This window comes from Gossypium arboreum, chromosome 4 (assembly GCF_025698485.1).
Source record: "Gossypium arboreum isolate Shixiya-1 chromosome 4, ASM2569848v2, whole genome shotgun sequence".
In the NCBI taxonomy this organism is placed as follows: domain Eukaryota; kingdom Viridiplantae; phylum Streptophyta; class Magnoliopsida; order Malvales; family Malvaceae; genus Gossypium; species Gossypium arboreum.
Genome location: NC_069073.1, coordinates 6216723 through 6228838, shown reverse-complemented (window position 1 = coordinate 6228838; position 12116 = coordinate 6216723). Strand labels below are relative to the sequence as shown.

General features: G+C 30.6%; 1 protein-coding gene across 1 annotated transcript; it reads right to left on the bottom strand.

Moving 5' to 3' along the window:
• Positions 1-3267: 3267 nt before the first annotated feature.
• LOC108460604 (probable receptor-like protein kinase At2g42960) lies at positions 3268-7934 on the bottom strand. The gene is made up of 8 exons (XM_017760164.2): positions 7380-7934; positions 6065-6809; positions 5868-5972; positions 5562-5684; positions 5296-5466; positions 5068-5197; positions 4731-4940; positions 3268-3898 (listed from the first exon to the last, which is right to left on the bottom strand). Exons 2-8 carry the CDS (start codon positions 6727-6729, stop codon positions 3776-3778), a joined length of 1527 nt encoding a protein of 508 aa, XP_017615653.1. The 5' UTR covers positions 6730-6809; positions 7380-7934; the 3' UTR covers positions 3268-3775.
• Positions 7935-12116: the final 4182 nt, after the last annotated feature.

The window sequence follows — 12116 nt, the reverse complement described above, 5'->3', positions numbered from 1 at the left end:
CTCTTCTCTAACTTTAGGCTATGATGAACAAAGATGGACAAAACTTTGTTCTTTTCACCCCTTTTTCTTTTAATAAAATTTCATATTTCATCCATTTAATTCTTTAATACAAAAGACATGAAATTCCCATCATGGAACATTTACCTAAACCATTATCATGGAACATTTACCTAACCCGTTATCATGGAATATTTACCTAATCCATTGTCATGGAACATTTACCTAACCCATTATCAATTTGTATCAATTTGTACCATAAATTATGGATATCAAGTGCTCATATTGTCTACAACAACATGATGGCTAGCCACTTCATGTAAAATGGGAGGTTTGTCATGCAAATCCTCCTATTTTGCACTCCTATTTATTTGGCCACTTCAATTTAGCCTATAGCATTTTCAAACATTTTCACATAGGTTTTATTTCATAATTTCACCCCCTTTTTCTTATGGAACAAAAATTAACTAAAATTGCCGGGTTCTATCTTAAGCTTGGGCCTTCTAGAGGCCCACTAACATAATTAAACCTATGCCAACATTCACAGAATTCCCGAAAATTGGGGCGTTACAATAGTTGTGAGCAAAATTAGTACTCATGAAAATCCTGCAGATATGATGACTAAGTCACTTCCTATAACCAAGTTTGAGCATTGCTTAGACTTGGTTGGTATTCATTGTTAAAGTTAAACCCTTAAGTGGTTTTATGGAAGAGGTGGAGAACTTGTTCGTTGAGAGTTCGCCATGAAGAACTTGTTCATTGAGAATTCGTGTCAAGGTGGAGATTGTTAGAATTAAGTGACCCAAATCCTTATTTAAATAAAATACTGTGGTAAAATAAAATAAAAGAAGAATCCATATAGAATTACACTTCTTTTATTTTATTTTAGAATAAGGTTTTTTATACCTTATTAAACTCCATCTATTTTATATTAATTAGAATAAGGAGTTTCAGTCTTACTAGAATATGGCTTTACAAGCCTATAAATAGATATAGTCTATTCCTCTTGTAAAAAAATTTGAATTCGACATAGTGAATTTTTCTTCTCCTCTGCCTGTGGTATTTTCCCGAAAGGGTTTTCACGTAAAAATCTATGTGTTCTTTATTTTATTTTATTTTACACAATGTAAGCCCAAATTGAGCATTATCCTTATTTTTTTAACCTTTTCATTAAATTTTCTATGTTCAATTAGACAAATGTTTATCAAAATTATAAAAAAAAAAATTGTATTACCATATGAGTTTATTTGGTAAAATTACGACAGATACCTTTATATTATGAGTCACATTACATTTTGCCGCCTCTAGTAAAAATAATAGGCAAATTAGTCCATGTACATTAGATAAAATAAGCAAACTAACCCTTCTGTTAAAAAATTCATACATTTCTATTATTAAAAATTAGTCAATTTATATTAGACATGAAGTACACGTGACACATCATATATAAGCTGTCTGCTATTCTACCAACTACACCAACTTTTAATAATAGAAATGGATGAAATTTTAACCAAAAGAACAAATTTACTTTTTAATTTAATATATATTAACTAATTTATCTACTTTTTAAGTAAAAGAGATAAATATAATCTAACTCTTAATATAAAGATTTCTATGATTCTTTTCTTGAATTTAGTTAAGATGAATGAATGAAATAGAAAAACTAAAAGTAGTGTAAAATATGATAATATATATCCTTATTAAAAAAAAGGGGTAAACTATAAAAATAATTACTTTTGTTTGTTTCAAGTTACATTTTAGTCACTTATATTTGAAATGTTACATTTTAGTCACTTATGTTATTATTTTGTTACAAAGTGATCACTCTTCCTTTAAGTTTCGTTTTCTCCCTAACGGTAATCTTACGTGGCAGTCTAACTAGATTTTAAGTGCCAAATTGGATTTCCTAATGGGATGTGAATAGATTTTTTATTAAATAAATTTAATTAATTAAAAATTTTAAACCCTAAATCTTAGTTAAAAACCCATTCATCTCTCCCTTTTTTTAGTTTTCTTTTTCAATTGACTCAAAAAACTATTATCATCAAAATTTTGTATTCACGTACAAAAACAAAAGAGAATTCAATGAAGAGTCCAGGTTTGTCTTCTTCACTGACAAATTTATGTTCTAAAACTTAAAATGAAGTGGTTGTCGACAAATAAGAAGGTGGTAATTGTTTTTGTTCCTAATCATTGTATTTTCCAATTCTTCATGTTTTTGAATAATTAGTTTCTCAATCCGATTTTTTCTGATCTGAATCAGCTTGTTTGTTCACATCCTTTTGTGGGTATCCCTTTTTTTTGATCTGAACTTCTTTTAGTTGTTAATATTCATATCAAGAATTTTAATTTAAGGTTTTCATTAAATAATAAAAAATTTAATCTTTTATTTTCAATATTGAATAAAAGAGATAGAGAAATGCAAAGAAGACATACCTCCATCTTTATGAAACAGTCAATTTGATTTTAACTATTTTAATCTTAATAATAGTTTTTCAGTCAAATAAAAAAAACATTGAAAAAAGGAGATCGAAGAAAAATTAAAAAGAATATGAATAATTTTTTAGTTAAGATTTAGATTTAAAATTTTAATTAATTAAATTTTTAATTAAAATATATTTTCATCCCATTTAGAAATCTAAGTTGATATCTAAAATCTAATTAGACTGCCACGTAGGATTACCATTAGAGAGATAACAGAACTTAACAAGAGAGTGATCACTTCGTAACAAAATAGTAACATAAGTAACTAAAACGTAATATTTTAAACATAAATAACTAAAATATAACCTGAAACAAATAAAAATAACTATTTTTATAGATTACACTAAAAAAAAATACATAGCATCTAAATCTATTTATGAAATTTTCTTTATATATTAATAATATACCCCTAAACCTCTAGAAACTGCAAACGGCGGGTAGACCACTCAACAGAAAAAGTGTTACAAGGCACGCATTACAAGTCAAACATTATTATTACACTTTACAACAGGAAATTCAGACAACTAATCTAAAACGTAAAATATACACTTAGATGACATTTTACCTGTAACCAACCAACCAAACATTCCTTTTCTACTTCTCAAACCTTAATTCTTACTTCTTTTATGTATAATTATATGATTACTCTTGTATTTGCAACTTTATACTAATAGCATACATGTAGAGATTGTGATCTGGGAAGGCCAGCTTAGAAGGAAAGCATATGATGAAATCTGAAACAGGAAACTGATTACTGTGAGCTCTGAGGCGACAATAAATCATGAATCAAAGACTGAAAAAGAAAGATTGAATACCCACACATGCAATCATTACAAAGTGCAAATCAAAATGATCATTATCATCCAAAGAACATTAATTGAATCCCCAAGAGGGGGGAAAACAAGAAAAATATAAATAAAATAAATAATAATCATATTATATAGTAGCATAATAAAAAACAGCCCACCAATCCCAGAGACACACCTGTACAACAAGAACCATTTTATCTCTCTTTTTTTTCTTTTTTGGATGTTAGCCTTTCATATGCTTGAAAGCTGCCTTTCATCCCTCTGATTTGCCCAAGAAAACAGCTGATGATGCTCATGCCTGTAATTCAAAACCCCTAACCTGCTTTTTTTTCTTCATGCTGAGAGAGATTCATCTCTTCCAATGCACCAAATTTCTCCAACAAACAAACAAACTTTGAGATGTACATGTATCAATGGGTAGCTGAAAAGCTTTAAATACTACACCAATTATTCACCATGTCATTGCTTTTTTGTCAGTAGTCCTATTACTCATGCGTCGTCTTGGTTACGCTGCTCTGTGATTCCCCGGCCTTGCTCTCCGCGTCCGTTGGTTCCTTCAATGATTCGATTTCCATGCTGGCTGTTCGGCTCTTTCTGTTCCTCCGGTCCTGAATGATAAGATTGAAGAAGAATGATATCAGGGTTTTGTCAACGGAGCTTGTAGAGTACAATGATCATGCAAAAACAAGCACAAGTGTAGGACAACATAACCATATATGAATGAAAATAAGTTTAAGGCCAAGTTGAGAATGGTACAAGGAGCTACAAGAAGCAAAACAAACTAGAATGAGATTCAGAAACTACAAAATACCGTTATTTTAGGGCTAATAGAACTCAAGAAAAAAGCTCCGGTAAACGACCATCAACAATCAAGTGGTAGGAAGTAGAATGCTAAGACATTGAAAGCACTTTATAGTACTAACTGTCTGGTTTATAGATGGACTCGGGTTTTACAAGCCAAAAGAATAGTATTGTATGTATCGCAAGATAGATGCGCGGTAAACACTAGGTCATAATGAATGTCATGTAAGAGCATGACAACAACCTTGAGCATCAGAAATTCAAATAATATCAAAAATACTTCAGGGACTTCATAATTTGTGCTAAGCCTTTATATCGTAGTAATTAAAACAAATTAACTAGCATGGAGACATTCACGCGAACTCATACTCGGGATAGGTTTTCTGCCTAGTAGGATTCCCCACTGTCTTTTCTTTTTCTCAGTGAATCGTTTAGAGTGAAGGGATGGCAGGAGATGCAAGGATGAAATACTCTATCAAAGATACCGAGTATCCGGCTCACTACCAAATATGCTGAAATTTGTAAACCGTAATTCAAAAGAAATGCACTACACCTAGTACATTAATAATTCATGAAAAAAAAACCACACCGCATATACATGAAAATAACATTAAATTCCAAAAAACAGGAAACTTATACCTCACGAAATGGATATTCATCAGCTTCAAGCATTCGCACAACCTGAGTCATTTTGGGTCGCTTATTTGCATCAGGATCAACACACCTAAGTGCCACCAAAAGGGCACGTTTAAGAGCACGTGTGGCAGGTCTAGTTTCAAGATTCGGATCCACAACTTCCTCTGCTCTTCTTGTTCCAACCATCATCTTAAGCCACTCAACAAGGTTAACCTGCAGTAGGCATATGGTTTGCTTATGAGAAATTCTTGAAGAACTTAGCGATATACAATCGAACACAGTGAGGGGGCCAAGAGATGAGAATTTGATGGAAAAAGTGTTAGCATGTATTAATTATCACCTCATTTGCTGGTCTGCCATAGTCAACAGGGTCTCTTCCAGTGACAGCTTCAAGCAGAAGAACACCGAAGCTGTAAATATCACTCTTCTCATTTAACAAGCCAGTGTTAGCATATTCTGGTGCCACATAACTGCAAGTCACATACAAAATTTTTCAATCCGCAGATACTTGCAATTCAAATAAAATAATAAATAATTGCTGGAGAGAACAAGAACTTAAAAGAGTTACCCAAAAGTCCCCATAACTCTAGTTGTGATATGACTCTCTCCTGAACCCAAGAGCTTGGCCAGTCCAAAATCAGAAACCTTGGCATTGAAATCATCATCAATCAAGATGTTACTTGATTTTATGTCCCGGTGAACAACTTTGGGTTCTATTGCTTCATGCAAATAAGCAAGTCTGCAACCAGAAACACCAGCTTTTTGTCACACTTCAATTTTTAACTAACAAAAAGTAAACAAAACAAGAAGCTTCAAGTTTGAATGGTGACTTACGCCTTGGCAGTACCAATAATAACCTTCATGCGAGCCTCCCAAGTAAGGGTCCCATGCTGGCGCATTGCCCCGTGTAGCCATTGTTCCAAGTTACCATTATTCACATATTCATATACCAGCATCCTATGATAATCAACCATTAATTACAGTTATAACCTCATTTCCAGCTAATCATACTCAAATAACTATGAAGACAGATAGGATGACAAAAGTCTAGCCTGCATTAACATGTTAATAAACAATTACGGTTAAAAGTGAATCTGCAAGAAATTGACAAATAAACCAATGAAACACATTTGAGTTCACCTGTGAACTCCTTCTATACAATAACCCAAAAGCCGCACAAGATTCTTATGACGAACATGACCAATGGCCTCCACTTCCACCCTAAATTCTTTTTCAGCCTGTCCCCTAGACATCCAAATGCGCAATTTATTACAAAACATCCTTTTTAAGAACCAAGTATTAAAAGAAAATAAAAAGTGTCTCAAATATATCCTTACAGATTATTAAGAATTTTCTTAACTGCTACTTCAGTTCCATTGATCAGTCTACCGTTGTAAACCACCCCATATCCACCCTCTCCAAGCACATTCTCTGCTGCGAAGTGATTTGTGGCAAGATCGAGATCCCTAAGAGTAAACCAGTGACCCCACCCAAGATGTGAAATTTCTGGCAGACCAACTAAGGGAGAGGCCGTCACTAGTCCTCCATATGACAAGGAAGACTGCTTTCGAACCGTTCCGGAGCTCCCTTCTTCTCCTGAATGAGAACTAAAACCTCTCTCGTGATGGTAAATTGAGCTGCATTGACTTGCATTATCAGGATCACTCGATTTGCTCATCCCCAGATGAGCTAACATTCTCTCAGAATTCTTATCATTGGATTTATCATTAACAGAAAGGAATAAACTTTCTGGTTGATCATTGAATCTCTGAACTCCAACCTTGTCAACCTTGATTTCCTTTGAGACATTTGGTATCTGAGAAAGCGAGAACTTGTCTACCGATCGTCTGGATCTTCTCCGAAATGTAACCCAAACAGACAAAATACCAAGAATCAACACTATAAATGCCCCAACAGATATACCAATCAAAACCCAAAGTTTTAGACCCAAAAATGATGTCTTCTTTGATAACTCAGCATTTAAGGCACCCTGAGATGACATCTCTGATCTTCTGGGCTTTAAGAGTCAAAAATTATATTCGGCCTCTTTTATACAATATCAGAATCTTAAGACATTCCTACCTGCATGCCAGAACATGTCATATAACACCAGAAATATCAAAAAGTTGACATGTTTAATCCTTTTAAAGATCCATAGACTCATTTTTGGAGAAATGCTATGGAGAACAAGCTAGATGTGATTGACATTTCATCCATTCTCATAAAACCCATCCTTGCATTCAAATCTAAAGACCGAAAAAAGTAAATAAATCCCATAAGATTCTTGGCTTAATCTTCACCCACCGAAAAGAACAGAAAAAGATGAAAAGGAAAAGTAAAAAAATAATAATAATAACAGGAGAATCTGATACCTCATTTAATGAAGTTCATGAGTGAAAAACAAAAAAGAAAAGAAGAAAAAAAACCCCACATTTTTTATGAACTTAAACAATCAAGAAAAATCATTCAATAAACAAGTCAGACCAATTAAAATTTTACAATAAACTTATATTCCATGATTAAATACACCCAAACCAACTCCATTTCTCTTGAAAATGAATAAACTTGTAAAAAAAACAAAAGAATCACTTATGATCCAAGTAAGAGACAGATAAAGTAATATAAAAAGAGAAAGAAAGAGAGAGCATTTACCTCGATCTTCTTCCTTGAGCAGTCAAAGAAGCAAAGAAAAAACAAAACCCTTAAACTTTAGCATCCGAATGAGCAAAAAAGATAAGTCAAGGCAATGCAAAACAAAACAAACCCCCCCCCCCAAATGCCTGAAAAAGGGTAAAGCTGCAGTTGCAAAGGGAAAGAGTAGTTTACAAGTAGAGACCCTTTCTTTTGTAGTTGTTGTTGTTGTTTGCCTTCCAAGTGGGCAAAAAGAAAGAATTCAGCTTCAACCAAAAATGCATATATATTACATATATAAAGAGGGAAAAAGGCTAAATATATAATGAAAAAAAAAAAAGGGGGAAAAGAAAAGGAGAAGGGTGGGTAAAATGGTTGGTGGGTCTTGGGTGTTTGAGGGGAAGAGAGGGACCTCAAAGAAAGCTGGAAAGGAAGCTTAGTTTGCAATGGAGGAAACCACAGAAAAAGAGAGAGGAAAAAAAGAAAGGAAACAGTGAAGGAAAAGCAAAATTGAGGTGAACTCATGGAAGTGGGCACTTATATTTTGGGATAATAAAAAATTCAATCCAATCCTGTGTCAATGGATAATTTATATCAACACAATTTGAATTTAATTTAATGAACAAAAAGTTTTGAATTTAATTTCACTCCATAAAATATTTATTTTATAAAAGTTCTAATTAATTTTAATTCTAAGAGTAAATTACATAAATAATTATTCAATTATTAGTATTTTTTAACTACTTAATTTATAAAAATTATAATGATCACTCAACTGTTTAATTTTATTTTTTATCACTCGATTTTTAATTATTCTATTCTTATGTTATCATAGAAAAGATAAAATTAAATAACTAAATGATATTTAAGTAATATTCAAATAAAGACATGAATAAAAAAAAAGGTTTTTTAAAGACATGAAATTGAGGATTTAAAGAAAAAACAACAAAAAGAAGTCAAACCCAAATCCAGCACCTAAAATCTAAGGTTGCCTTGATGTTTACTTATTTAATTTGTCTAAAATTATTTTTCAACCAATAAATTATTTAATTTTCAATTGAAAGAATTAATTCTTAAATTTCATTTTCAAGGAGTTATAATGTCTTAATCTCTCATGAAAATGGCTTTGAAGGTATGATTCAACCCTCTCATCCATAGACAACTCCACTGTACTTTAAAATAATTTTATAATTTTTATTTATATAGAGATTTATTCAAATTAAATAATTTTAAAGATAATTCTATTTTTAATTTAATTATACAAATATTAATATAAATTTATATTTTAATATTTTATTACGTTTGAGTGAATTGAATTGAGACCGATTTGAATTTTAAAAAAAAATTACGATTTGACTCAACATATAACCTCCACTCATAAAAAGATGATAATGGATGTTAAGATATCGGTTAAAATATTAAATCAAATTAGTCCATCTATTATTAAATAGATTAATTTAGTCATATTAGTAAAAAGAATTAAATAAGTCCAATTATAATACGAGATAACACGTATTATATAAAAATTATCTTGAATTTTTTTCAATTATAAATCAATTCCATACAAAAGATTTCATTTATAAAATTATAAAAACTTTGAAAATACTAACCCTGCTAAATAATAAGTGATAACGCTACTCCAATTCAACTTTATTTAATTCTTTTTAATAATTTAAAGACTAAATTAATTTATTTAATAGTAGAAAAATTCTCGAGTAAATTCACTTTAAACATTTCATACTATCAATTTTTTATTTTTGTAATAAATATGAATGGATATGCATTTACATATTTAATTCTTATTGATTTCATGTTTTAAAATGGTTGATTAAATTAAAGGAAGAGTCACTATCTTCAACCATTCAACTAAGACATCTTACTAAGATTTGGTAAGAACCCAATTAATCTATGATTAAACAGAAACAGATCACATCACTCACCTTTTTAAACTATTTATGCTTCATGCAATTTCATGTTTATTATAAAGTTTAATATATATTATTCATATTTAAATATTATTAAAATTTAACTAATTCAACTATTAAGTAAAAATCATTGACCCAAAAAAAGTTTCAAAAATTAATTGATAAAAGTACCATGAAAGTTCCCTGTATTAGGGTTATATTGTATTTTGTCCCCTCAATTAAAAAAATAGATAAATTAGTCCTTGTACGTTAAATTAAATAGTAAACTAGTCATTTTGTTAAAAATTTCATCAATTTCTACTATTATAAATTGGTCATTGTATCTCTATATGAGGTACATGTAGCATGCCACGTGTTACTATTTGGTTATTTTATCAATCACACCTATTTTAAACAGTACAAATAGATTCATTTTTTTCTTTGATTTAACATATGGAAATTAATTTGTCTATTTTTTTAATAGAGAGGAGCAAAAAACAATTTGAGTCTTAGTACAAGGACCTCTATGCTACTTTTATCATTTTTTTTTTTTGCAATGATTCATAGGGGTAATAATGTCAATCAAAATTGGACCAAACATGAATACCTAATCTTGTGTTAATATTTTATTAGTTTTCCTAAGTAAACAAAAGTGACTTCTATTGGGTATATAATTATGGGTTTAGGGAAAAAATAAAGCCCCTAATGGGGGAAGTTAATACAGACTTTGATCTGAAGCATAACTTTTTCCATAAAGTTTGTCTCAATTAAATCTAATCTCTTTTTTTTCCCCCAAATCTCCTCTTTTTCTTCTATCACATTTACATTATTGAATTATTACAAAGAAAAAGGGGGGAAATGTAATAATAATAATAATGAGTTGCATTTCTCTTCTAGGTTAAGATTCTTAAATATTTAACGAAATCAGTCTTCTTCTTCTTCTTCTTTTGTAGTTTCATACAATTCTGTCTTTTGTTCTAATGTTTGATAACGGAACTATCAAGATTTCATGAGTCTCAAGCTTTTCTTTAATTTTCTAATAATTCGATAATATTTTTTAAATAATTATTTTATTTCATAAATTGAGTTAAAAAGCGTCGATTAAGCTTTAGCTCGATTGATATGAGCATTGTTGTCAATACAAAGAGACATGAATTTGAATATATTAAAGCGTAGAATGAGTAATGCTAAGTATTATATCAAAACTTATAATGAAATTGTTGGAAAAAAACTCTATAAACAGAATTCAAAGCTTAAAATGTTATTAAATTTATTTAAAAATAAAATTTTCATAAACACAATTACAAAGAATACAACTGTTTAATTTATTTAATTTTTAGATTTTAATTATACTCAAAAGACATAATTAGGTTTTTTTTAATTAAGGAGTAAATACTTTATCAATGGACATTTTGTATCGATCTATTTTGATGTATTGCTTCAAATTTATCATTATTTTTTAAAAAGATTTGATATATACATATATATATATATAATAAATATTTACAAATATTTCATGAATTAAATAATAAGATTATCTCATACTATGCATATGACAATTCATTATTCAATAAATTTAAAATAAATAATAAATATTATATATAATATTTTATATTTTAAAATTCATTTTTCTTGTACCTACACCATATTTCAACTTGTTAGAATTAAGTGACCCAAATTCTTATTTAAATAAAATACGATGGAAAATAAAATAAAAGTAAAATCCATATAGAACTAGACTTCTTTTATTTTATTTTAGAATAAGGTTTTAAACCTTATTAAACTCCATCTATTTTATATTGATTAGGATAAGGTGTTGCAATCCTACTAGAATATGGCTTTGCAAGCCTATAAATAGACATAGTCTATTCCTCTTGTATTTGAGTAAAAATTTTTCGACATAGTGAATTTTCTTCTCCTCTGCCCGTGGTTTTTTCCCGAAAGGGTTTCCACGTAAAATTTATGTGTTCTTTATTTTTATTTATTTTATTCTATTTTATTTTTCACAAATTGGTATCAGAGCTTCCGGGTTATTCATCTCGATCACGGTAATGGCGTCTTTGAAGTATGAAATTTCGCTGTTGGATCGCAACACCGATTTGCGTTGTGGCAAATTAAGATGCAAGCGCTTCTTGCACGATGGATCTAGAGGATGCCTTGCTAGGATAGATAAGATGCCTTCGACATTAACAGATGAAGAGAAGAAGCGTAAGGATCGAAAGGCATTAACACAATTACATCTGCATTTGTCCAACGAAATTTTGCAGGATGTGATGAAAGAGAAAACTGCCGCTGCATTATGGAAGAGGCTAGAACAAATATGTATATCGAAAACTCTAACAAGCAAGTTGCATATGAAGCGGCGTCTTTATGCTCATCGTTTGGAGGAAGGTGCGTCAGTACACGAACACTTAACAAAGGTGTTTAAAGAAATTCTCTCAAACTTGGAGGCCATGAAGGTTCAAGATGATAAGGAAGATCTAGGTTGATTCTACTTTGTTCGTTGCCCTGCCTTATTCAACCTTTAGAGACACGATTTTATATAGCCGCGAGTCTCTCACAGTTGATGAGGTTTATGATTCTTTAACCTCGTATGATAAGATGAAGCATCTTGTGGTTAAACCCAACTCTCGTGGAGAGGGTCTCATTGTTCGTGGGAGACAAGACCGAATGTTGATGATGATCGTGGTAGAACACAGAACGGAATCCTCGTGGTAAATCTAAGGGTAGATCGAAATCTTCAAACAGAGGTAAAACTTGCAACTTCGCAAGAAGAAAGGGCACATTAAATCTGAGTGCTATAAGCTACAAAATAAGATTAAAAGGAGGTGCGAATCAAAAGGAAAACAAATTA

Coding starts and splice junctions, on each gene's coding strand:
- LOC108460604 (XM_017760164.2), bottom strand. CDS start 6,729: ATGTCATCTCAGGGTGCCTTAAATGCTGAGTTATCAAAGAAGACATCA. Junction 5,973..6,064: donor AAGAAAATTCTTAATAATCT/GTAAGGATATAT, acceptor TTGGATGTCTAG/GGGACAGGCTGAAAAAGAAT. Junction 5,467..5,561: donor ATTATTGGTACTGCCAAGGC/GTAAGTCACCAT, acceptor TTCTGGTTGCAG/ACTTGCTTATTTGCATGAAG.